At 39.1% G+C, this 27,742-nt stretch overlaps 1 protein-coding gene across 1 annotated transcript in view; it reads right to left on the bottom strand.

Annotated features, from left to right (window-relative positions):
* The window catches only part of LOC107704073 (collagen alpha-1(XII) chain-like), an 83,584-nt gene that overhangs the window by 50,041 nt on the left and 5,801 nt on the right, over positions 1-27,742 (bottom strand). Inside the window, exons 6-34 of the mRNA XM_016506917.1 lie at positions 26,759-27,022; positions 26,478-26,642; positions 26,153-26,326; positions 25,759-26,049; positions 25,070-25,672; positions 24,267-24,545; positions 23,759-24,034; positions 22,403-22,675; positions 18,440-18,709; positions 16,282-16,548; positions 14,900-15,092; positions 14,668-14,792; positions 12,469-12,618; positions 12,191-12,310; positions 11,497-11,661; positions 11,132-11,278; positions 10,569-10,711; positions 9,264-9,393; positions 8,247-8,392; positions 6,873-7,002; positions 6,630-6,766; positions 4,230-4,359; positions 3,664-3,803; positions 3,134-3,266; positions 2,669-2,689; positions 1,581-1,720; positions 637-766; positions 295-434; positions 6-135 (exon numbers count right to left, since the gene is read on the bottom strand). Coding sequence (XP_016362403.1) covers positions 6-135; positions 295-434; positions 637-766; positions 1,581-1,720; positions 2,669-2,689; positions 3,134-3,266; positions 3,664-3,803; positions 4,230-4,359; positions 6,630-6,766; positions 6,873-7,002; positions 8,247-8,392; positions 9,264-9,393; positions 10,569-10,711; positions 11,132-11,278; positions 11,497-11,661; positions 12,191-12,310; positions 12,469-12,618; positions 14,668-14,792; positions 14,900-15,092; positions 16,282-16,548; positions 18,440-18,709; positions 22,403-22,675; positions 23,759-24,034; positions 24,267-24,545; positions 25,070-25,672; positions 25,759-26,049; positions 26,153-26,326; positions 26,478-26,642; positions 26,759-27,022 — 5,412 coding nt within the window. The remainder of the gene's footprint in view (positions 1-5; positions 136-294; positions 435-636; positions 767-1,580; positions 1,721-2,668; positions 2,690-3,133; positions 3,267-3,663; positions 3,804-4,229; positions 4,360-6,629; positions 6,767-6,872; positions 7,003-8,246; positions 8,393-9,263; positions 9,394-10,568; positions 10,712-11,131; positions 11,279-11,496; positions 11,662-12,190; positions 12,311-12,468; positions 12,619-14,667; positions 14,793-14,899; positions 15,093-16,281; positions 16,549-18,439; positions 18,710-22,402; positions 22,676-23,758; positions 24,035-24,266; positions 24,546-25,069; positions 25,673-25,758; positions 26,050-26,152; positions 26,327-26,477; positions 26,643-26,758; positions 27,023-27,742) is intronic.

Below are 27,742 nucleotides of genomic sequence, written 5' to 3'. Positions count from 1 at the left end.
CTCACTTGTTTTTCCATTCTCAGACATTCTCTGGCCATCTCCCTCTGCGTAAACAGGAATTAAGGTCACGGTGTAAAGCGTGTCAGACTTAAGGCCTCTCAGAACTGTGCTGGTGGTGGTTCCTGATACCTGCTCCTGTTTTCATTAAAGAATATACAGTATAAGGCCTATTTAAGTAAAAGAAACATTGCAAATCACTTCCACTTGAGGTCTGCAAATCAATATTTATGGTTGATCTGAACATCGAATTGTAGTTTACTCTTTAGTTGATTCTTGACGTCCTACCAGTCCTACCATGCTTTCGGCACCACCAGCCGCAGGTACGTAGATGACCTTATACTCCTTCACTTTTCCTTCCGCCGGCTCCCAACGAACATTCAATGTGGTCATGGTGGGGTTCAAAACCTGCAGGTTTCTCACTCCTCCTAAGGCTTCTACAGGAACACCACACACAGTGTTACATAATGCCGTCTCATTTTCATTGCATAACATCTCGAATAATCTGACAAAATTCCAGATGTGAGCGAAAACCAAGATGTTTTATGGAATGCATCCTCCCTAAATGAGTTTATCATTGTTTTCGCTTCCCAAATGGAGTCATAAAATACTTCAGGACGTTGTCTTGGAGCCGCTTACTTGTTTTTCCTTGGCCGGAAATATCTTTACTTTCTCCGGTGCGATAGACGGCAGCCACGGTTATGGAATAAGGGGTGTCAGGGGTCAGCTTCTGAAGAATGACACTGTTCTTCTTTCCACCAACTTGAACCTGATTGGAAAAGATGTCAATAGTTAGACTTGTTTTGGTGTTCATTGGTTTCCATGAAACGAGAACGGCACCCTTTCAAAAATAAGTGTGTTGAATTTGGTGCAACAGCAAAAAACAACAAGAAATAGCACTCGCAACCCATTTTGCTTCCATAATCAAGATTTTCCTAGTAAAAAAGGTTATTTAATGATAAATAAAACCCTAAAATAAAGCCTGTGTAGTTAGTTAACTACATTACACACACTGAAGTTATAAGAAAAAAACTCTTTTATGAACATTTTACAAATATTGTTGGCTCTTTGACAAATGCTTTTGTTCCTCTTTTGTATGTCTCTTAAAATAAGCATTGACCAATTGAAAATAAACATTAACCAATATTTTGCATGGACAAGGCGATTTTAATGACTTTGGCACCAGATTTTGTGTGACCAATCAGCATCATCCTGCATTAATAAACAAAATGGTGAAAGTAGCATTGCTCATTTCTTATATAGTTAAACAATTCCCAAACAAACAGTAAATATTTGCTGGGCTGTTCATCTCAAGTGCATTGACATGAAATATGCAGTATAACAGTAATGGTTTTGATTTCTTGAGGCCTACATAACAGACATGTTGTGATGGTTTTCATCAGATGAGTCTGCTGGTAATGGCTTCCTGTCACAACGTTCTCATTTGCTTGCTGTAATGATTAACACACGGGCCTTGAACTTTCTTAAAACATATTCTGCCACTCATCATCATAATTGAAAGATCACCCATGTCCTGCTTCAAAACATCTCATTGGAGGGAGAATGGAGACAGCTGAACTTACAGACAGCAGTTTTCCACCCACAAGGGGTTGGTAGGTGATTTTGTAGTTCTGGACGGGGCCTGGCGCATGGTCCCATTTCACGGTTAGAGTTGTAGTGGTGGCGTTGAAAACCTGGAGGTTTTGCGGTGGTCCAGTGGGCACTGGGAGCATACAGAAAGGTTGATCAGCAAAATCTGGCTTTGTAACTGTAGCTAAAACTATTAGGGATGGGAATCAAGAGGAATTTAAAGATTCTGGTTCTGATTCCACTTGATGAATCCAGTTCCTTAACAGTTCTTTTAGGGTTTTTGAAGAAATTACGAATTGTATATTTAACAAAAGCTACTATTTGGGCAAGATATTCTAATGTTTCCTTTATTAATAAAGCACAATTTATACAACTAAACTCCAACTGTTAATCCAAATATTAACTGAACATACCATATGAAGACGCAGTCAGTAATCAGACAACAAATCAGTTAGTAATTATCTCAACATCGATTCAGTCAGTAATTACCTCAACAACGAATCTTTAAATCGATTCAAACTCATAACCTATGAATTTTAGGTCGATTTATGAGTCTTTTTGACTGATTCATTAAAAAGAACCAATTCATTCACGAATGGAACCAAAGATCATGTTAATCCTTCAATTCTAGTTTAATTTTAGGTCGATTTATGAGTCTTTTTGACTGATTCATTAAAAAGAACCGATTCATTCACGAATGGAACCAAAGATCATGTTAATCCTTCAATTCTAGTTTAATTATTTTTTTTTTTATTGGTTATTGATTCCCATTCCTAGTCGTTATGCTGGTTACATGAGCATCATGGGTCAATCCTGAAAGGAGGATGGAGGAGCATGGGTTTTTGCAACAAAAACAATGCAGTCGGGCATGTTATGCATGCGCATTTATGACTGACGACAGATGACGATGACAAAATTATAGCGATGAAATGGCAATGATGAATGATGATGGACAAATGATGGTGGATGAGTTTCTGGTGAAACACAAAAAGGCACATGCAATTCGTCATCTTCTTTCGTTCATCATCCTCATTGGCATTTACATTAACAATAACATTGTCTCTCATTCGATACAACATACCGGGTGTAATGACCTTTGACACTAGAAAAAGATAAACAACACGTTATTTTATTGTATCATCAACAGCTATAACATTTTAACTAAAGAAAAACAAAAGTATAAATACTGTATGTGCACACTAAGTAATATTATTTTCTGCGTCACAGCAATAATATGTAATAATATGTCTCCATCATACTAGGATCAGTAGAAAATTGTTTGGCATCTTTAATCTATGAAAGTCAATTTATTATATAAAGACCTTACTGACCCTAACCTTTTGAACAGTAGTATATATGACCGTTTTGCATATGAAAGTGTTAACATATTCAGTGATTGTCAAGAAAAAGGCAGTTTTGTTGAGACAAAAGAAGCAGTTTTGAATTCCTTTATACATAAACTGCTATTTATTCAGTTTTGTAAACTGATTCTGTCCCAGTACTCAAAAGTTAGTGTTCTACATGTTTGGTTGTGTGTTAGTCTCACATGTGCGTTGGCTCCCCATCAGATCCTCACTCTCCGACTCATCAGGGTAGATGGCTGTGACAGTGACATCATACATTGTGTCTGGGTCTAAATCTGGCAAAACGTGGCTTGTCTCTTCACGACTCAGGATTTCCTACAAAAGATCAATTCTCACATGTTATTTTAGAGGGTTCATTAAATTTGTAATGAAAATGCAATTTGATGTTGCTTTAAAATCAGTTGCACACTCTTAAAAATAAAGGTTCTTTATTGGCATCAATGGTTCCATGAAGAACCTTTCCACTGATTGAAAGGTTATATTTAGTGGAACAAAATGGTTCTTTTCAAGAACTGTTCACTAAAAAGGTTCTTTGGGAATCCCAAAAATGGTTCTATGGAATCGCTGCAAAACCCCCTTTTGGAAGCTTTATTGTTAAGAGTGAGTGCGAATGGGGGTTGCAACTCCAAAGTTTTTGGTTAATTTGGATGAAAGCGTCTTTCAAATGAATGAATGTACGTGAATGAATGAATGAATGAATGAATGAACGTACGTATTTGAAGTTGTTCTCGCCCTGCTTGGTCCAACCGACGCGGTACAGTTCAACGTCTGGTGCTCCATGCTCCCATGTGGCCCTGAACGAAGTCTGGCCCACCTCAGAAAACCTCAAGTTCTTGGGAGCAGGAACCACATCTGAATGTTAACAGAGAAAGTATGTGAAATATAGAAACTGGTCTGAACAGGGGAACTGTGAACCATGTGAACTGACAAGTTGGAGCAAGTGAATGTGTTCCTGTGTAAAAGGAAGTGGTTTGTTTGTCAGCGGACTTGCAGATCAGCTGGGACTGATGAAGGATTTTACCCTTGGGACTGATAAAGTAAAGCCATGAACACATACACGTGGCTTGGGTAAGGGTGGCGTCACACATGGCAGTCATTATCCAGACAGGGAGCTTGAAAGACCTGCTGAAATTGCAGGTCTTGTAGCCAGTAAGTCACATAGTTCAACACCAACGTAGCAAACAAAACCCGGCAGCCGTGAAGTAATTGCTGCTGCCAAACCAACATCATCGGTCAATTGGTGTCATCTTGGAGAATCAGTGAGGATTATAAACTCACCAGTAATTGCGCTGCCAAGCATGGGATTTGCTGGACCCTCGTCGTAGACGGGAGTGACGGCAGCATCATACTCCGTCTGAGAGCGGAGGCTGGTGAGAACCAGAGTGGTGATGTCACCGTTGACCTCAACCTGTCAAACACCAATGTCAACATTAACACATAACAAGGGAAAAGGAATAACAGATGCTTTTGACAGGCTGACTGGCCTTGTCTCCATTCGTTACACAAGGACTGAAATCTGTGTTGGTGTTGGAGTTTTTTTTTTTTTTTTTTAAACAGAACTTTTACAATAAGGATACCACCAAACTAGATCTTCTGAGGACAATGCTTGCCTCTGCAAAACTCAAATGGCATTATTCTGGGATGTTGTCAGGGTGTTGTTATGTGGTTGCTAAGGTTTTCAGATTTTTCTCAGCGTATTGCTATGTTGTTCTTAGTGGTTGCTTATTGGCTCAAGTCTCTGATATTCTGTGCCTGATTGCATGAAAACCCTTAAGTGATCTGACTATCCTTAATCCTTAAAATTATATTTGTCCTGAATATTTGGTAATACTCTCACTGACTTCACCCATGTTGTAAGTTGTCTTGATAATAAACAAATAATATCATAGTTTTAATATTTACAATACCTTATTTTGATGACTAAAGTGTGCTTTGGTTCTTTTCCCGCCTCAATTAACATGAAATCAATGGATGATTCAAGGGACCTGTTTTGGTCATTTATTGTTTTAGGGTGAAATGGTTACTAAAGATGCATACAATGCATACAGTAACAGAACTTAAGGACACACTTAAGCACTTAGGGCAGGGGTAGGCAAGTTCGGTCCTAGAGAGCCGCAGTCCTGCAGAGTTCAGCTCCAACCCTGAAAACAAAACTCACCTGCCTATAGCCTTAGTAATCCTGAAGACATTGATTAGCTTGTTCAGGTGTGTTTGATTAGGGTTGGAGCTGAACTCTGCGGGACTGCGGCTCTCTAGGACCGAACTTGCCTACCCCTGACTTAGGGGGATATACTTAAAGATGACCTTAAGGTACCTTTAGTGGACTCTTTAGGACCCAAGAGAATGCTTAACCTTTTAACTTAGGGCTTTTCTTAACCTAAGGGCCTTGAGATATCCTTCCTTTTTCCCTTGTTCTTTTTATAGCACACCAGGCAAAAATCATGATCAAAGTCTGATCACTTGGTGAAGTAACAACACATCTTTCTGAATCATGATTTGATGAATCATGCACGTCATACTTAAATCCCCAAGTATGATAAACAGCAATAGCGATGTTTTGCCTTGTATGGATCCAAAGATGGATTCAGAGTTCGGCTTAGTGAATCAGGTCATGTACGTACTCGTTCCAGAGTACGTTCAAGAAGAAATAAACAACGGTCTGCATCCTATCAACAAGTTTGCTTGGACGTGACCTTTCGGACCTTCTCAAATAGCTCCACTGGTTCATCTCAGTAGATCTTCAAAGATAAAAGACTCCTCTTGGAAAAAAACAACAGTACTCTGAAATATCCATAAAGGCATCACTGCAGAGAGACAGGAGGGCATGGGGGAGCCAAATCCCTGCCATCTAACTAGGGTCGGTTTAAGAGTACTTCACAGTGAGGTTAATATGGGGTCTTAGTCCTAGCTAATGAACCCTTTGTAAGCAAAACCTTCTCTACAACCTCTGACCAAAAAGCCAATGTTTTTCTCACATCCTCTGAATAGCTCAGGCTATTTCTCAACTTTAAACTGTCCATCACAGTAAGATGTTTAAACTAACAGTTTTAACTGCAAGTAAAAATCTTTGACACATTTAAATGGTAAGTGTTGGTGAGAATTGTTCATGTTTTTGAAAAAATCTCTCATGCTCACCAAGGCTGCATTTATTTGATCAGTAATATTGTGAAATAGTTTTGCAATATAAAATAACTGTTTTATATGTGAATATATTTCAAAACGTAATTTATTGCTGTGATCAAAGCTGAATTTTCACATGATCCTTCAGAAATCACTCTAATATGCTGATTTGCTGCTCAAGAAACATTTATTATTAGTATCAATGTTGAAAACATTTGTGCTGCTTAATATTTTTGTGGAAACCATAATACATTTTTTTCAGGATTTTTTGATGAATTGAGAAGAACAGAACAGAAAATAATAGCATTTATTTGTAATAGATTTTGTAACATCATAAATGTCTTTACTTTCACTTTTGATTAATTTAATGCATCCTTGGTGAATAAAGTATTGATTTCTTACAAAAACTTGACTGGTAATGTATGTTCAAGAATTTATTTTTTTTCTTATTTAGAATCGGTTTATGGGACATTTTAGCGATTTAGAATTTGGTGAGTTTTGAGTATTGAGTCTTCGATTTTGATGATCCCTGCTGTGTGAATTACACATTTTGATCACCTCTTTCAGATCTCCATCCTCTCGCTTGTAGGTGATGATGTACTTCCTGACGTTCCCAGGAGCTGCATCCCAGGTGAGACGCATGGAGCTGTGAGTCACTTCTGAGATTCTCAGCTCACCCGCTGGAGGCAGAGGCACTAGGAGAGAAATAGATTTATTTCATTTGGTATCAATAAAAACATACACTACGTATTGACAATAACAGATTGAAACCATCTGAAAGTAAGGAGAAGACTAGCGTACGAGTGACTCCTCTGTCGATGAGTGGTTCGCTGGCTGCCTCCCCGTGTAGGGCGAACAAGGAGATTGAATACGCCGTGTTTGGAAGCAGCTGCAATAGCTGGACATCATTCACATCTGCACCAACTCGCATCTGCAGAAGGGAGGGATGTTAAGAGGACCGGACATTAGCGAAGCAATGGCCCAGTGAGACAAGACTTGTTATGAGGAACACTCCCAGTTGTTAAGGTATGTCTCTTCCAGACTAAATCAGATCAGCCTGATCTCCTGGGATGATGGTTGTGACTTTTCCAAAAAACACAGAGCATCTGTTGATATTTGGGTACTATTATGTACATGAGTTCAGGGAGGAAACTGATCCAGAACAGGCAGCATTAACTCGTTTTTGCCAAAAGCTTACGTGTTGGGCAAGTCTGCATTTTGTAGACCCCCTAAAGGAAGATTTCATTGCTCAGGAGACCAAATGGAGTTTTCGGTTAAGCCTAATTTAATTATCAACTTGGTCTCAGATGTCTCCTAAAGTTCCTAAGGTGAAATAAATAATAGTTGACATACAGTACAAGAAGAGTATAGAGCTATAAAATGTGGATAGAAGATAAAATGGTTTGTTTTCAAAGGAATCTGAGAAATGCTCGAGTTCAAGATGGTATCTATCATTTTTGATTGCAGACTTCAGTATCTTTGCAACTCTGAGCACAGTTTAAGATCTCGTTTCTTTTATTACCGACTGAAAAATCCTCATTGAATATTCTGTTTGTCAACTAAATTTGACTTTATTAATTTACACTTTAATTAAATAAATAAAACTAAAATTCAAATTCAAATTATAACTATCAAAAAATATAAAATTAAATAAAAATAAATAAAGCTAATATTAAATAAAATATAAATATTAGGTGAAAAAAATAAATATTAAATGAAAATGAGAAAATAATATTTTTAATAGAAATATTTTTGAAATACTAATAAAAATTACAATAGCACACAACAAATTTACTAAAACAAACTAAAATTTGAATGAAAATTGTAGATATAAAAATAAAAGCTAATCATTCAAAATATGAATATAGTACTATAATATATAATTTACTGTAAAATAAAAAATAAGATTATAGATTTGAAATGGTTGAGGAAAATTTCATATTGCTCTCATTTGTGATTTTCTTTCTTATAGGCCTGTACAGCGTTGTAAAACAGTTGCTCCCAGTCCCTACCTAGACCATCTGGCTATGCTAAAGGAGCTGCTGGCAGAGGTAGGTTTACTTTGCCTTGAGCTTTAATAATAAATAATAAAGCTTAAATAATAAAGCAGAGGTGGAAATTTTGAGAGATCGTCTGGAGGGTGTTCTGGAAGGCGTCAGCGCGACAGGCACTCACCTCCATCTTTCCAGAGGGCACGCTGGCGTTGATGGTGTTGTAGTTCAGCAAGTACCCACTGGCTCCGCTCACTAGTTCCCATCTGACCCTCATGGACGTTATGGCCTCGTCGTACACGGTCATGCTGGTGACAGCAGGTAGGGGCACTGGGGAAATCCAAAAGAGGGAAACTTTGATCTAAAATGCAGCTTTATATAAAAAGAATAATAAAAAGTTGTGATTTTTCATCAATGTTCACACTTTGGTCAAACATGAGCAATTAAATGACCATAAAGCTAAAGCCACAGTGACCACGGCAGATTATTGCATCCAAGTGGCTCATGACAAAACGATAAGGCCCTCTTTACGATGGGATAAGGCCTTGTAATGTTGATCATAAACATTATAGTGAGAAATGTAAAAAACACTTTAAAGTGAGAATAGCCAATTAAGATGTTCTGTTTACTTTAAATCTGTAAAAATGATTCAAGTTTACTTTGTCCGTCCATAAGAGCAAAACTAAGCTGTTGACAAGGGACCACTTCACAGATTTTACAGCTGCTTCGTATTGTGATGTGGAAACCAGCATTAAAATTGTAAGTTATAGGAGCTGCAGTATTTCTTTGCGGTTTTATATTGGCTCTGCTCCAAACAATACTAAGTTGCCTACCTAAACACATTTTCAGGCATCATTAGCAAGCTCCCAACACATATAGGATATACCAAATTCACTGCATCCGTCTTTTGTGGACGAGACACTGTGACACGCTCAGTCATTCAAAAGTTGGTGGAAAATGCAGGCAGTTTCAATTATAAATAAAACTATATTTACTTCAGAAAATGTGTTATGTTTGCTCATGTACAGTTGCCATGTTAGAATGTAGCTAATAAGGTTTTGAATATAGCCCAGTATGCAAGGAAACAGCTCCAGTTTCCAGTGGTTGAGGTAAAGATATGTTTATGCAGTGAATTTCATCATACAATGAGACTGAACAGTAGGAGGACGAGTGCGATAAACAGCAGGAAAGGTTAACTTACGTGTGGTTTCGGTTCCTTTCAAAGGCTCGCTGCTCTCCTCACCGATCACTCCATACACCCTGACAATATACTCTGTCATGGGCGTAAGTTTGACCAGGACAACTGTGTTTTCTTCGCCATCAACGAACATCTGTAAAACATCATCAGGGAGAGGTGATTGTCTGCTGAGAGGGGTATTACACAAGACGGAGGGGTGAAAAGGGGAGGCATGTGGCCATCTGAAATCATCTCTCTGAAGTTGCAGGTTCTTAGAGGTCGGAATTCAGTGCAGGAACACGCAGGGCATGTTGTGAGATTTATGGGATCTAGTTCAGCCCATAATGATATGTGATACTTTTAAGCCCTATAGACAGCGTATACGTTAAAATAAAATACGACAAGCTGCATATCTCTGAATGAATGTTATATGAAAGCTGTCCGGTTCTATAGAAGTTACTAAGATTACACAAGAGGTATGTAGAGATATGGAAATTAAATGTCAAATGTTGCTCTTCATCAAACTTGACTTTTATGGTGACCATGCAATAGGCACAATAATAAAGAAATATGCACATATAAATTCTGTTCCAAACGTTAGTGAGCTGTCTACCTAGACAGCATTTTAAGGCATCATAGATGTACTCCCAATGCAAAACTTAAGTAGGAATATGAATGCCTTGCTTTAGCCAATTTTGAAGGCAGCATTGTGAAAAATAAATCCCAGAATGCAACAAGCTTAGCATAAAAATACATGCCAGACAAATTAAGTGAAATGCAGATTATACTTAAATATTTCATTCAATACAGAAAACTGCTGATAAATAATGAAAACTAATTTAAGAATGTTTAAACTTTATATACTTATAAAGCTGCTACATATATTTAAACTTATAATAGTATTGTGTCAACATGCAAATATCAAACTCTACCAGAATCAATTGTGAGTCTTTACATCTGTTGTTCATTCATAACAGTCACAAAGTTGCTTTTTCCCAAAACCTTCACCCTCTCTGCTCCTCTCTGTTGGAATGAGCTGCCAACCTCCACCCAAACTGCTGAAACCATCACAACTTTCAAGAAGCAGCTGAAGACACAGCTAAATAGTTTATGCCTATATAGAGTGATCCAAATAAGAGATTTTTGATGTTCGGTGATGATTTGGAGGTTGCTTTATAAGGCAGCTCACTACACAGACACAGAGCTACAGAATGAATTTTTGCACAAGAAGCTAGCAAATGAAAGTGCCATCAATTCCAAAAGTCTGTAAAGTATGCATGCATTTCCATTTGAACACGAGCCGGAAATATATGTGATTTTAACACTCACCACTTCAGTTATTCCTCCTGCGGCAGGGACGTACTCGATACGAAATTTCTCCACTGGCTCGTCGGGTGGCATCCAGGTAGCACGGAAGGAGTAGTGTGTAACCTCTGAAGTCACCAGGTCAGTGGGCGTCCCTGGGCCGCCACCTGGTTCATAGAAAGCAATGGGAAAATATGAGCAGTGGTGGCTCTCAAACCAGTTTACAGTTAGACTGTAAATCTTCCTCAGGCCTATTAGCTTCTTGCAAAAGGTTAAATGGGTTATATATCACAAGTTTCATAGTTCTGTAAATCACTGCTATCCCCCAAGGACGATCGGAGTGCAGCCTACAGTTTTTCCTCACAGTCTTTTCAGCGAGATTATTAGTAAAAAAACAAAGAACCGTCTGGGAAAACAAGAGTGCAAATCAAAAATGGATGGCAAGAGTTCAAGCAGTTCAGCTGAGCCAAACTTTGGGAGTTCTTGGTTTTTTATTCTAGTCTGTAGAACAGATCCAGGACAGCTTTGTTTAGATTCGTAGACTGTTTTGCATTCAAAACATACACTAGTCAAGTGCGTGACTGTACCTGGGCCTTTAACACTATTACAGAGGTTGACAGTGAGGTCGTCCACGATGTCCAACAAGAAGGAGAAGTCGTTGACATTGTACATGTGGATTTCATCAGGGTCGGAGGCAATGGATCGCAACTCATTTTCATCTGCATTTTTCACGCCTAGGAGCCAAGAGGAGATCATTATTGAAAGATCTCAATTACTTCAGCTGGGTCAACGAGACGCAGATTAAGCTGTAGTCTTGCCAAATGAAACGTTGTGAGATATTTGGACACAGGAGAGCTCTGGGTTGAGTATCTCTTGCTAGCATGCAGACTTTCATTTTCCACTGAGACTGAATTGACAGAATGCCAACAAAGTCAAGAAGAAAAGAACTTACCGATGGCATAGAGCTCAATGTCCGAGTTACGCAGTCTCTGAGAATTCACTACAATCTCATCCTGAGATTTGCCGTCGGTAATAAGGACACCAATTTTACGAGAATCGGGTCTCATACCCATATTTGGTTTGAAGTTGTTCTGGAGGATGTAGTTCAAGGCCATACCTTTGGAAACAGAAGCAGCAGGTTGGTTTCATCTGATGGTCAGAATTTTTCATTATTTCTAATGTGGATTGACCTTCATATGTTTCCTATAATCTATGGATCAAATCAAGCGTGATTTGGCCTGATTTGCTTATTTTGATTCTCTGATTGGTGTAGATTTCTCTGCAGAATCATGGGTAATGTACTTTTTCACCAGGAATTCTGCTGTTAAAAACAATTATTTAACAAATAAGTTGAAATAATGCAGGCTAAAGCAAATAGCATCATTTTGCAACATCATGGCACACAGTAAGTCTATCTTTAAAGGTTTATAACTTACTGTTAAAAAACAATTCCCCTATAGGGGTTTTTACTTCTGTAACCCAACTGTTGCACTCTATGTTTAGGCATGAGCTTTCTGGGGTTTTTTTCTATCATGAAAATGGTACACAATTTGCCATTAAATGTTGTTTTCAGGAATTCAGATGGCCTAATACATGTGTATCTTCAAGACTGTAAACAATAAAGCACATATGTAATGGGTCGGTACCAGTCATTGTGTTTCCGCCTTTGTAGGGTAAGTTGGTCACGGCCTCCTGCAGGGATTCACGGGTGGCGTGGGCATTCAAATGCCACTCGGTTTTGGGATCCCCACTGTACTGAGCCAAACCTGGGAGAGAAGCACACACCATTATGATGCAAGTGAGACGATGACTGGTAATAACTCAATATTGCCCTAGCATAAAGGTCACATCTGGAGACCATATGCATGAATATACCTTAGTACATCTAAAAACATGCAAGTAAACAGAAGCACAAGAGACTTGCCAATTTGAACCTTGTCGGGGCCAATGTCAAAGACGCCCACCATGCGACCAATAAAAGTCCGGATGGTTTTAAAGTTCAAGCGGCCGATACTCCAGGATCCATCAACCAGCAGTACAATATCAGCCTTGGCTGTGGTTACACACTGTTTTTCTGCAAGTAAAACACCAGCGAGAAACGCCAAGAGGAGCTTAGATGTGATTGTATAATGTCTGCTGATGGCAGAGCGGAGTTCAGCAGGAGAGCGATGAGAAACAGGAAGAGACATGTACACATGCTCACAGCAAATAAAAAAGCACATTTACACTGCAATAGCTTATAAGCATCACACTTCTAGAGAAGACTTTTATTTCGTGTTCATTTCTTGAAGCTACAGACTCTTTCCATTCAATTTCTAGTTTTCTTCTTTGAATCTTCAGTCTTGCGTTGCATCCAAATCCCTTTTGGCATCCGGCCCTGGAGGCAATTTTCCTGGAATTGTCATTGCTTCTGTTCTACAGAGAAAAGAAGCAGCCGTTTGTGATGCATGAAATACGAGCTGTTTCTCTTTTGCGCATTCCACCTCCGTAGGACGTGTGGAGCTCCAGATAGCTATTGAATGTGAGAGGAGCCCCAAAACTGAGGCTAGAACACTGGTGACCTCTCTGGACACCATCAAACATGGTCTGCAATTGAAAAATATCTTGTGAAATTGATTTGTTTACAAGCATGATCAGAAAATAAATATATATAATAAAGAGTGAGGTGGAACCGGTTTCTTGCTGGAAAATCTGGTACCAGCTGATTGTAGCTGGTCCACGAAGGTCATCATTAGATGATCTACATGGTCTACTGTATATAGAGTTTCAACTTGAAAACCATCTTGGTCAAACTGCTTAGAGTTGGTAGACCAGATACTAGAATTAAAAATATAACTATATTAATTAAAAAAGCTAAACAGAAATAATGAAATGAAATGAAATAAAATAAAATAGTGTATTAAATTAATAGTGGCAGAATTATCTAAAATGATGGAAACTACCTAAAAAAAGGTTTAAAAATAGAAAAATAAGTAAAAATGTTCAAAAGACACTGTAAGCTGGTATGATGTTATACCACTGTTAGTTTAATCTGCTCTCCATCGCTGCATGTCAGGGTTTTGTCAAATAAACATAACACTTTCCTAACCTTGTGCTATTCAGTGGCCTTCTCTCTTCTATGAAATAGTGCATTACTAAAAACAGAGCATTATTTTCCCTGAACTCACGTCGCAGGCAAACTCTTACACACAAGATATGTTGCCAGATGAGATGAAAAGGACTGATTATGACATGGTGAATTAAATTATTGCATGAGCTATTAGATTTAATAAGTTGCATTATTTTGATGAAATATTCAAGACAAATATTTTTTTTTCCCTTTGGAATGTTTAATTTCCTGATGAGTCATGTAATAATGTAACAAGTATTTAAGAACTGTTTTGACTTTTAGAACCTTAGAGTGAACCTGCTTGACCAGGTCACTGGTTTAGACAAGTTTACAGTCAGATCCTGTTGATACATGTGGAAAACTGTGCCCTCACATGACCTTTGTTCTGGTCGTTTCACAACTAAACTTCTGCAACACACTCCCATCATCCTCCCTGCATCTGCTGCTTAACTCCTCACTGCTGCACGACTTAACCTCTGGAAAGTCTTTCACGTTAGGACTACGCTCAAGTCTTTAAACTGCCTGCCAATAGCAGCCAGAATCAAACTCAAGACGCTGTTGCTGGCGAACTATGCTGCCAAAGACTTCGAGCTCGCAACTGCAAACCATACGCTTGAGCTCGCCATGCAAACAGTGTCCATTTATTCACTTCTGTTCATCAGAACGAGCTCATTCTTTTTTTTAATAATAATATTATGTCATTGTTACATGTTTGTTTTATATATATAATTTCTATATATTTCATATATACTTAATTACTTGTTCTGAGTTTCTCATGCACTTATTTATTATCACATTATTTTTTTGTTATTATATTTGTATTATATTAAATTATATTTATTTGTACTGCATTAATAAATGTATACTCATTGACTCAATTCTGTCTTTTTTTGTCCTAATTTCAGCACTTTACTTGTATTTTTGGTTACTTTTAAACTGCTTTATTTCTCAACAGAATGTACATGCCTAGAACAAACAAATATGATGTTATTTTATGATGTGCTGAGATTATACCAGGGAGATCAAGAGGAGGAGATTCAGGTGCATCAGAGAGGGTGGTCTTCTCCTCCCCGGCCAAAGGCATACTTTCACCTCCATCAAACATGCCAAAAACAGCCACGGAGTATTTAGTTCCAGCTCTGTGAATGAAGGACAAAACTGAAACCATATGCGTCAACTCAAAACAAGAAGTATGATTAGCATCTTTATGTTAAGAGAAGCATCTAAAGTTGATGCTAAACATTACCTGAGTTCCTCTAGAACAACCGTGTTGTCGTACGGCCCGACAAGATATTCTCCCAGATCAACCTCATTTCCGCTGGGATGGAAAGTGACTTTGTACCCTCGTACATCACCGGGAGCAGGATCCCAGGAGACACGGAAACTGGTTTTAGTGGGTTCAGAGGTCTGTAGGTTTCTTGGGGCTTTAAATGGTGACACTGCAGGATGAAGAAACGCAGATATCAGCATTTGCTAATGTGATCACTAGATCTGAAATTTTCTGAGTAAATAATATGTGACTTGCGTGATGCTAAGGCGCTTTCAGGACATTGCTATGCAGTTGCTAAGGTGTTTAGGATTGATAGGTTGCTTACTGGACCAAGCCAAAAGTCTGAATAGTGTGATATTCTGGTCTCTTGATACGGCTCAGGTCCCTCTTCCAATGTTAAGTCAATGTGTTTTTTGTCTGTTTTATCGTTCATTAGGTGAAAATCTTACGTTTGAGCACAATTAAGAATACTTTGAGTAATAATTCATGTAGCAAGAATTATTTAGGCGGCGTTATGCACTGAAGTTGAACACTTTAATGTTAGTCCTTTGTTCCAATCCATAACCCTATACCACAAAAATGTTTTTTTTTCAGTATTAATTTTTGTCTTGTTTTTCATTATAAATATGTAAACATTCCTAAATTAAGAAACATTTACTTGAGAAGCAGGATGACTTAAGATATTAAGTCTTGTTTTTTGAAAAATGAATCAAAATTAAGTACGTTATTGATTAAAACAAGAAGAAATGTCAGGAAAATAATCTTGTTTTTGCTATCAATTAAGCTTATTTGTCTGATCCTACTGGCAGATATTTTTTTTCTTGTTTTAAGCTTAAACTCATTTAATTTTAATACATTCTTTTCAGAAAAGAAGACTTAATATCTTCATTTGCTTCTTGATTTAGGAATTCTTAGATATTTGTACTAAAAAACGAGACATAAATACTGATTAAGAATGTAATTCTTTTAGTAAAAACATATAAAAAGAAAGTAGGAAAGAAGGAGTTTTTGCTTAAAACGAGAAAAATAAATAGCTGCCAATGGGGTCAGAAAAGCAATCTTGTTTTTCCTTTAAATTAAGTTTAAAGATTTTTAAGTTTTCAAATTAAGTTTTAAGATTTTTCTTACCCCACTGGCAGGTATTTTTCTTGCATAAACTCACTTTGATACATTTTTTTCAGATATATTAAGTCATGTTGCTTCTCAAATCTTGAATTAAGAACTTTAAGATATTTGTACTAAAAAACAAGACCATAATACTTTGGAGGAGTGTAATTTTTTGTAGTGTACTGTGGTGATGCGTGCCTGTGTCTGCACATATCTGTGACTCATGGGCTTTGAATTATTGGCCAACGTACGTGTGGTTCCTACTCCTTGCCTTGCTTTTCCTTCTCCTCGTTTGTAAATGGGATGTACTTTGATGTTGTAGGTGGTCAGGGACTGCAGTTTCCTCAGCATGGTGCTGGTGACGTTGGCGTGGATCTTAATCGTCATCTCTTTACCGCCGTCTTCAGGGATGTACGTGAGCCTGTAGCTGACCACGGGGCCCGGAGCGGCCTTCCATGTCACGCGCATGGTGCGTTCGGTTTCATCAGACACCAGTAAAGCCTTGGCAGACGCAGATGCTACAAACAGACAAAAATAAGAACGTTTGACTAAAATTCGACTAGACTGGCCTGGATAAATCAAAAACTGACAAGTGAAATCAAAACAGACAAGCAGGGATGGTCAGAGGTGAACGCGAAACTACAAGCATGCCAAAAGGAAGCAAAAGTTTTCCTTCCAATATTCTCTCGATCCCCACACTGGTGTCATGTTTCTATGAGTTTGAGTTGAGTAGAGAAAACGCATCCACGCTTCAGCCAGCATCCCGGTTGACATACGGCTCGTATTATGGGCTGCCCTGCACACATGCAACCCTTTAAAACTGCTCTTTCCGCAGCGGCGATGTTCACTGCACCCGTGTTGTTCACCGTGTCAGCTCACTTTTTCCACCCGGAGGCAAGTGACTACTGCACAGAAACTCAAAACTCACCGTACTCACCAAGATTCGGTGCCAAGCGCAAAACCGCAAAACCGCAAATTGAAGTAGTCATGCTAACATTAAATAATTTTTCAACTAGCTAAGATTCAAAGGTTTCTCATCCTTTTCCATTCCTTTCCTTCGATCGAGTACCATAGATTGCAGTTGTTGATTGATGCACTTTAGATGGTTAAGCCTGAGGCGCAGGCGTGTATGTCCTGTCACGTCTGTATTACCCTAAGAACCATTTTTCTTTCCTGGAAGATGTTTGCTAGAATTAAAGATAACCATAACCCTGATCTAACCCAACCCAACCTAACCTCCAGCTTCCTTCAATGAGCCAATCATCCCAAATGGTTTCATTGGGTTCTATTTACACTATTAAATCTTCCAAAATGAGTTTTACAGTCATTTGAGAACCGTTTTAAGTTTCCATGATACCACAGAACAACATTTTTAGGTTCCATGCATCTTCAGAAAACCGTATGTACTCCTGAGCCAATATGTTGATCAGAAGAACCTCAACATCAAGAACCTTTTTAATTTCAAAGAACCATGCAGCAAATCAAGAGCCCTGTACAGTGATAAATAGTTCTTGAAGACTGAACCACTGAAGAACATTTATTAAGAACAGTGATCCCTTTTTGTTACACAAACCCTTTTGACATAACATATTTTCTTGAAATACCCAGAGATTTATATTTTATAATTTACAGTATAAGTTGCGTATATAAATAAATAAATAAATAGAAATTAATTAATATAATTAATATATTGCCATGGTACTGATTTAATAGTACTTTTTAATTAAAAATGACTATTTGATAATTATATCCATTTTATTTTACATCACAAATTACAGTACTACTATTCTTAAAATTCTTCACTTTCAAACTTTTATTTTTTAATGTATTTTAATAGAATAATGCATGTAAACCGACTGTAATTACTTATTCATGTCTTCTTTGTCATGTGATCTTGCCATTTACAAATCCTCTCCCATGGCCTCATGGGATAGTAAAGTGTCTATCAGATGCACACCTAACAATTTTGCTGTGAAGTAACCTGTACTTTTCGGCTATAAATACTGTAAAATTGACATACTACACTTTTTCACATACTGTTTTTCGCTTATTCTATGGTAGAGAAGTATGTATTTTCAGATGCAGCCTATGTTTCATTAAAATGCTTCTTGTTACAAATCTGGTAACAGAGAACTTGATGATGCTGAAAAAAAATGCTGGAAATTTAACACAGTGTCACACTTTACTCTGAAGCATGCACTGCGTTAGACTAAACTGCAGCCTTAAAAGCCATAAAAGCCGTATCACAATTTCAAATTTATTTCAATTAATTGTGCATTCCCCTTATTTATTTTATCATTTAATTAATTATTAGCGTTCATCAACTCACCAACTCATGCAGTTCTTCACAAACTCCTGATTTTGAAAATATGAGGTTACTACAATAACAGCTAAAACATATTTACGTACCATCAGTGGTCTCCTCTCCCACAAGTAGTTCTCCATCGCCTCTGTCATACGACGCTAACACAGACACCTGGTAGCGTGTTTCAGGGGTGAGGTTCTCCAACAGCGAGCTGGTCACATCCCCGGGCACCATCTTCTCCCCAGACTCTGCAGAAAGCAGAGACTTCCAGCGAACACGATACTGCCTCACTCTTCCTGGAGCGGCCGTCCATGATGCCATGAAGCTGGTGTCTGTCACATCACTGGTTATCAAGTCTCTCGGTGAGCCCACCTCTGCAGGCAACACACAAAATTAACTTTAATATACTGAAATTATGGGTAGAAATGTTAGAAACTGGGTGGTGTGGTGTAGGGAAAGCTCAGGACCAAAGTTGAAAGTCTTACTCTCAGAAAAATAATTTTAAGCAAGAAAAAAAAATCATTCCAAGCTGTATTTTAGCAGAATCACCCTTGGCCATAATCTGATATATTTCTAGAAGCAGATGGACCATTTCTCATGCTGTCTCTGGTGTCATTGGTGCAGGTGTGTCAGGACTGCAATGAGCACTAATTCATTCAGGTGAAACTACACTTAACAGTCAGTCATAAAGTCTAAAGTCAACACACAAACACACACACCTTACAAAACCCACTACAGAGTCCCAAAAGCACTCCACTTAAGGATTTTGAGACAGCCTCTTCTAAGCAGACTTCTTCACATTTTTTACATCACATTATGAAATACTTTTACTTAAATGATGTGACAGTGTCTCAGGGAGATTGATTTACCATCAGATATACAGTATGACCTCCAGGCATTTCTAGTGATGTAAGGACATATTGAAGATAGACTAATGGAGCCACTTTAAATCTTGTTTCTGGATAAATGTCTGTGTAATACTTGTAATCAATATGGAATATAGTGAAATTATTAATATTATAAATAATATAAAAATTACATTATATTATAGTTTTTTAATATTTTGAATGTTATTATTCTTGTATTTTCCATTTTAATGTTAATTAACATTTTAGTGATATTGTTCTGTGCTTCTGTCATTTTTATTAGTTATAGTTTTTTAAATATTAAAATTATTATACTTTTTAATGTCTATACAGTTTTCATTTATTTTTATTTCAGTTTCAGTTACGATCGCAATCACAACATCCAGGATCAACACTGTTCATGTACCGCAGTGTAAGATTCAATTAATTTACATTTAACCAGTTTCATATGGAGAGGCACTGAAATGTAGACCTTGGTTTATGTGTTTTTGACCTACACTGTACATGATGTGAGAGCAGTTCGCTATTTAGGTTTGTACGTTAGCATGGACTCACTAACTTTAACAATAGATAGTTTTAGCCAGATATACCTTGCTGAAGCACAAGATGACATTAACGTTTTGCTTGAGCAGATGAAAATTGTAACTTAATGAGAGTATGCCAACCAGAAAATGAACAATTTGAACAAATGTCTGAGTTCCGGTCCCCGTGCAACTGATACTCGGCTGCCATTGGCTCATCTGCGTTCGAGGGGAGGGGCTTACCGATAGGTCAATTGAGACAACTGTTTCTTTAAAAGTTGACAATGCAAAATATATATATATATATATATATATTTATTCTACATGAAGATGTTAGTACACGTGAGAAATATACACTCTTAAATCACTGCAGGATTCTGAGAATTTGGAGAAGCAGAGGAGCGAATGCGAACTCCTCACGTCTCCTGATTCTCCTTTGTATATATGCAGATGGAAACCCTTTTGATTCATTTTTCAGTCTTCTGTGAGATGGTGAAACAAAACAGCTGATTTCACTTTCATGGTTTTCACTCAGCGACGTCACAGACACACATTTTTAGAGCAACGGATTCGGCAGATAGGCTACAAGACTGTCACTTTGCATACCACTTCAATTACCTTGCAGAAAATGTATGTTTTTTTTTGTTTAAAGGGTAACTGTAGAACTACAGTAGGTTGCAAATCCCTTTAAACACTGATTTTATAACAATTCTTTAGGTCAGTGTAGCTTTAAAACAACAGAAATAACATTTAAGTAAGAAATATGGGAACTATTATAGCGTCACGTAGCATTTCCCTTTTTTATACAGAAAGCCTCAAGGTCTTCTCAGCGATTTGCTGGAAATCATTCTTTTTGAGGTAATTGAACTTGTTGAAGACTAGCTGCACACAGACAGGTCAATGATGAGCTAAGACAGCATGAATTATCGCTAAATGTACGTAGCATCTGGGATTGTAGACCTTCTCTACTCTACAAATGGACACGCTAGGTCATAAACTGGACCAGAGCTCGGTCAACACACACCTGCATTAGATTGGGGACAGAACGGAAATCTTTCATGCTTCTCCTTATCCATATCCTCATGAGGATGCAAAGGAAGGAACAGAGATGTCTAAGTGACTGCTCTACCCCTTTGTTCCAGAACTCAATAGTTCCTGCATTACGTAACTATCTGCATTAAAGAGCTTCATTTAGTCCAGCTCCCACTGACCGAGTCTCAATGGATGGGTGGAGGAGCTGAAATCACCATCTCATAATCTTCTATGTCAGTCCATAATCAAGCCATAATGCTACGTTTCTCACAGATCAGATTTCGAGAACAGGACTCTTGCATGGTATACAAACCACTACATGGTCCACAGAAGAGAACAACCCAGGCCAAATCTCTAGCCTACCAAAAACAAACTCAGCTATTCTCATTTAAAGAATCATTCGCCCAAAAGTTATGACATCATTTACTCTCCCTCGTGTTCTTCCAAACTAATATATCTTGCCACAAAAGACAAAAAAAGCACCACTTAGGCAATATATCCCAAGTCTTCAGAAGCTGATCTGTTTCAGTCACATGGATTTTCTGCTCATCTGCCATATTTATGACCCTCAGCTGGGTAAAGTAATGGCAGTGAATACAAAAACATATGAGCAATAATACCAAGAAAAGGTGTTAATCATTTCATTTGAGCCATACAAGGTTCACAAGGCTGAGTTATAGCTTCAGAACCCATTTTTGGTCACTATATGTTTTCATTCAAAAGTAATCTTGACAGCCCAGGGTACTTCTTTTAAGCTCAATGATGACAGAATTTAGACTTTTAGGTAAACTATCCCTTTAACAGGTTTTCCATCATTTAAAACCATCACTTAACTCCTTCTGGGCTCTGATCTTTGGACCTCAAATCTGACACTGAAGGTTCAGTGACATAAGATTACCGGAATTCAGTGATTTAAGAACCTGGGCAAGGTTTTGTCTTGGTAATTTCATTTGCAGATACTGTAGCCATGTTGCTGTAGCTTAAGATTTGGTCCTCTGAAACCCCAAAAGACCTGTGAGCTGTTTATCTGGGCTGAATGAAAGAAGGAGCAGTATAATCGCTCAGCTCTGTTCAACCTATTTGTTTATCCTTTCTGACAGGGCTGAGGATGTTAAAAATGCCCAAGTGTTTCCAAGGCTGCACTTTCTCAACTGATCCAAAATAATGCACTCAAATCTTGCACTCAAAGGGAGTTCGATGGGTGCCTTTTGCATTTACAAAAAACAGTATACAATTACAACAATTCTACATTCAATCATGTTTCTTGGGAAGAAATGGGATATGTCTGGGCTATATCCTCTGGTACTCAGAAGCCTTAGCGCTAATGTTATTTTGCACATGCATTTATCCAAAGTAGCATACAGGAGCCTGGGGTTAAAGGAATAGCAACTGGAAAGTTGCTGATTTTATCCAACCATATGTTATCATTTACTAATGAACAACAATGAAAATAAATGGGGGCTGGCAAAAAGAAAAGCAGTGCACATGAGATCCTGGCTTATGGCTCTCTCCTTTGTTGGGACCAGCAACCTTCCAGTTACGAGTCCTGAGCTTTCACCATTGCATCACACCACCCCCAAAATGGGTTGTGTCCTCAAGATAACATTGCACATATTGTGTGTTTCTTAGAGGAATGTCATGTCCATACCTTCTAGTGTGGTTCCTGTGCCCTGCAGTGGCTCGCCTAACCCAGAGGAGTAGCGTGCCCTCACGGCCAGCTGGTACTCTGTGCCTGGCTGGAGATTCTTTAGCAAGGCTACTGTGGTGTCCCCCTTAACCGCCACTTCCTTCATCTCACCACCTTCTGTGGGCTGGTAGAACACGCGATACTGAGCGACTCTTCCTGGCGCAGCAGCCCAGGACAGCTGCATGGACGACACCGTCTCGTCAGAAACACGCAGGTCTCTCGGCGAGCCACGTTCTATCAGATATACGAAGAGAAATAATTTAAAAACAAAGTAACCCCAGTGTTCCCTCCTTCAATGTAAGTCTAAACTTGCTTTTAAGTGGTTTTATCATCCACCAGGTGAAAAATCTCAAGTCTGATCACCACACGCTTGCAAACAAATTTGGAGGAATCGTGTCCTTTGAAAGCAGCACAACTAAGAAACTGATGAAGTAGGAGTTAGAAAACTAATTTGTTGACTGGAACAGAGACAATGCAGAGATAAAACACAGTTTAACACAGGCGTCGAAAGTCATGACCTGGGATTTGTCCTTTGCAGATTATAACTGTGGACAGACTGCAGCTGCATCGCTGTAGGCAGCTACTAAGACGCAGCTGGCTCATGCTTGGACACTAACTACTCTTAGACTTGATGAAGAACCCAGAGGTTTTGCCTAACCAAACAGATATTTTTCGCCAACTCAACGAAAGAAATTCTGGGAAACGTCTCAGATAAAACACAGTTTAACACAGGCGTCGAAAGTCATGACCTGGGATTTGTCCTTTGCAGATTATAACTGTGGACAGACTGCAGCTGCATCGCTGTAGGCAGCTACTAAGACGCAGCTGGCTCATGCTTGGACACTAACTACTCTCAGACTTGATGAAGAACCCAGAGGTTTTGCCTAACCAAACAGATATTTTTCGCCAACTCAACGAAATAAATTCTGGGAAACGTCTCATAGAGTTTTTGTCAAAATCAAATTTTCCATTCATTTAAGGTGCTTGGTTGCTCAACCAATCACTGTACAACTTTACACCAGTTGTCTGATATAAAAAAAAAAAAGCCTGGGAAACAACCAATTAAAATGCAAGAATGAGTGGGCATCCCTCTTAAACAAATGCCAATCTAGCTAACTGTGACTACTAGTCTAACAATTCAAGAACATTTTACAATGACCTGCATGAATGTAAAAAAAAATGGCTGAACTGGCACTTTCTCTTTTAAAATTGTGAGAAAATTCCAGTAAAAGGAATTCAGACTCATAATCTCATGGCATCCTGCCCTCAAACGGACATAGTATTTTGGAGGGGAAGTGTGTAAGTTGTTCCAATCACCTTCTTTGGTCGTTCCATCAATCTCCATCTGAGGCCCAACGCCTGATGGGTATTCGGCTGCCACAGAGACACGGTAGGTAGTAACTGGGTAAAGTTGCTGCAGAACAATGGTAGTCTCAGGGCCATCTGTTGCAGTTTCTAGCAACCCACTATCTCCTCGGACCGGGACATATGTGAGTCTGTACCGCACCACTGGACCGGGAGCAGCCACCCATGAGACACGGAAACTACTTGTCGTCTCTTCGGAAACTCTCAGGTTGTTCACAGATCCTTGTTCTGCACAAATTGGAACATAAGGATCACAAAAAGGTTGCTCTTGTGACTTTTAAAGGAACAGTTTCCTCAAATTCGCCAGAATATTCTTTAAAATACTCAACATTTAGTTGTATGGAGGAAAGAAAGTCATCAAGAACAACATTTGGATAAACTATTCCTTTAAAAGTCTCAAAAGGAACATCAATAGTAATTAGCTTAGCTTAGCTAACTTTTATAGAAAACAGACAATCACCTTCTAGTGTGGTCTCAAAGTCCGATATAGGAAAGCTTTCTCCCTTCTGGTACTGGGCATAAACCTTGACCTCGTACTTTGTGACTGGAGTAAGGTGATGTAAGACAGAAGTAGTGGTGTCTCCCGGCACAGAAACAGAGATGTAGCCTGCTTCTGTTTCAGCATCAGGCCTGTATTGCACCAGATAGGACTGCACATCCACAGCATCAGTTATCCAAGAAGCTCGGAAACTCCTGGAGGTCACCTCTGAGAAGGTCAGAGACCTGGGTGCAATCAGACCTAGAAGAGAGAGCATAACCGAAATATATGAGGCTCCTCCCTTTGATCAACTAAAAGGACACATCCCAGTTTATTGCCAAAAAAATAGTTACAGTACAGTTACAGGCTCAGGCAGTATGTGTTATCTAATAGAGTTTAAGTTGGCCTGTTTCCAACTCCAAGATATTGTATGACTTTATAAGATTCAAAATACAGCACACAACTAGAACTTATTGATGCTTGTTAGTTTTGGAGCTTGACAGCTTCTGCTTACTATTTTCATTGTTTAGAATTGAGTAGCTTGGACATTCTGTTAAATAAGTTCCACAAAAGAAAGAAAAAAGAAAGAAAGAAAGTCATGAGTTTGGAACAACATGAGGGTGAGTAAATGATGACAGAATTTTCTTTTTTGGGTCAACTAACCCTTTAAACTTTAGCACAAATTGGTGCAAAACCAGAGTTCAAAACATATGGTTCTATGCACATCCGGACCCAGAGCCCAACAAATTTAACAGCAGTTAGTGGTAAAATCGGACGCTACTCACTTCTTCTCTTGATGTTCAGAAGCTCTTGCTCAATTCTCAAACAGATGGACTGGGTTAGCTCGTTGGAAATCCTCTGGAAAGCATCAAAGTCTTCTACGGTGTACACGTGGGTCTCCACTGGAGGATTAGCAATCGCCTCCAGCTCCGAGCGGACAGCATCTTTGACGCCCACTGCGAAAATCTCTACATCCGTGTTCCTAAGCTTAGCCGCTGGGTCTTTGAAAGCATCCGAGGACTTCCCATCGGTGATCAGAATCATAACGCGAGGTACGTTTGCACGAGCGCCTCTGGTTGGAACAAAAATCCTCTCTCTCACATATGTCATTGCTTTGCCGGTGTTCGTGGAACCTCCGCGGTAGGGGAACGCTCTCACGGCTTTGACCACAGCGCTAAGATCATGATAGGTGTTCAGGTAGAACTCAGTGTGTGGGTCTCTGCTGTACTGGACCAAGCTGATTTGAACCTTGTCCGGCCCAATGTCAAAGGTGTTGACCAGGACTTCCAAGAAAGCTCGAACTTTAGCAAAGTTTGTAAGTCCGATACTGTAGGAACCGTCAACCAGGAGAACGACGTCAGCTTGTACATCCACACCGAGAGAACATTCTAAAAGTAAAAAAAGGTTGTGGGTCAAACAGATATTTAATCAATGGAATACAGTGGAAAGTTAAACAGTGCTGACTTTTCCTCACCTAGCGATACTTTTAAGGGCTGGGTTTTCTCCATCGCCATAACCGGCTCACTGGGTGTCAGACCTTTGAGTGCAAACAGGCTGATCTCATACTCTGTATCAGGGGACAAATCTCTCACATTCACAGAGGTCTGAGTCGGCCCAACGTACAGCTCCTGACGTTTACTGCCAGCCAACATGGGAACCATCTTCACCTTGTATCCAGTCACCTCCCCTATAGATGCATCCCACGTCACCCGCATTGACTTGGACGCAACCTCTGTGACTTGCAAGTTTGACGCTGGCTCAATGGCTGCAAATAAACAGAAAGAGGAAAAATGGGGTCATGTTTAATGCTCGGGGTTGTGTTTAATAAACCTGCTAAAGCAGATTTACAATTGTTATTGTTTGTTTACCTTCCTCGCCGCTAGCCAGCGAGTTGAGCTGGTCATCCACACTGGTGCACACCTGCGTGATGAGCGATTTCTCCACAGCTTTGATCATGTCGAAATTTGGCACCGTGTACACGTGCGTTCTGTAGGGTGTTGAAGACATTTGTTTCAGTTCTTCTTCATCTGCTTCTTTGATCCCTGAATAAAAATAATAAATAATGCATTATTTCTCAGAATTCCTTTCAAGGATTTCTTTTTTGCGTATGGATTTCTTGAAAGCTACCCAGTCCTGTGAGAATGCAGAAGAAATCCAGACCATGAAAAACGGCAGTGATGAATGACCACATACCCAAAGTGAAGATTTCAACTCCAGCGTTCTTCAACCTCTTGGCGTAACCCTCCACTGGGTCTTGAGATTTCCCATCTGTGATAACTACAGCAACTCTAGGGAATCCCTTGCGAGCACCGGCGGTCTCCGTGAACATGTTTTTCAGCAGGTGGTCCAGGGCTTCACCTGCACAAAAATCACAAAAGAATTACTGAGACTTGAAACTCGCATCGTAACTTTGTTGTTCAGCAGTAATATTATTTGCAGGTTTCAGTATGAATACATAAGAGTGAATTCGGTACCTGTCATGGTGTTGCCGCCCTTGTATGGCAAACTGTTAATGGCTCTGAGCAGCTCAGCCTTTTTGAAATACTGGTTGAGGTTAAACTCAGTTCTGGTGTCCGTGCTGTACTGAACCACACCCACTCTAGTCTTGTCCTCTCCGAGGTCAAACGCGCTTGCCATGGCTGCTATGAAGCTGCGGATGAATTTAAAATTTTCCCGCCCGACACTCCAAGAGCCGTCCACCAGGAAGACAAGGTCAGCAATGGCACTTGGTAAGCATTCTGGGAAATAGTGTTAGAGAGTCAGAAGCTAAGAAACTCTAGACAGATCTGACTTTAGAAAAGGATGCAAGATTTGTCAGACACATTTGGCATAGAACTCTAAATTCCGACCCCTTTTTCTATATCAGAGTAAGACCAAATCTCTTAGTACCATAACCATGCAGATACGATGGATTTGTATGTCACACAAATGTATGTGCTCATTGATACAGTATGCTTGAGTGTCAATCAAAACATACAAAAATTTACACATACAAATAAGGGGAACATCCTGCATATCAGCACCACATTTATCTATTATGCAGTATACACTGGTTACAACTCATTCCTTCATTGACATATGGGTTGAGTGTGTCTCTATTCGTAATGTTATTAGGCGAGTCATTACTTGTCCTTCCCTCTCTCTTGAACTCCATATATGAACTCCATTCCTCCACACGGTTTGGAAAAATTCCTCATCTTTTAATTATACTTGCCCTCAACCACAATTTGTGGAATTTACTGCCCTTGAACGGACTGTGTCGGCTGCATCTTTGGTAAGATGTTGCCAGGCCTTTATGGCAGACAGGACAGGATGGGACAGGAAGTTGTTGACACATCGTATCTTGCCTTCCTTTATTACGGTAATTAGATTCACTGATTTTCCACTTGCGCCAGCAGCAGTGTTGGGCAAGTTACTCTGAAAATGTAATCAAATTACTGATTACTGATTACTCCTTT

This window comes from Sinocyclocheilus anshuiensis, unplaced genomic scaffold, assembly GCF_001515605.1.
Source record: "Sinocyclocheilus anshuiensis isolate Anshui unplaced genomic scaffold, SAMN03320099.WGS_v1.1 scaffold534, whole genome shotgun sequence".
NCBI classification, from domain to species: domain Eukaryota; kingdom Metazoa; phylum Chordata; class Actinopteri; order Cypriniformes; family Cyprinidae; genus Sinocyclocheilus; species Sinocyclocheilus anshuiensis.
The sequence above is the reverse complement of the archived record's forward strand: the minus strand, read 5'-3'. Positions and strand labels throughout refer to the sequence as shown.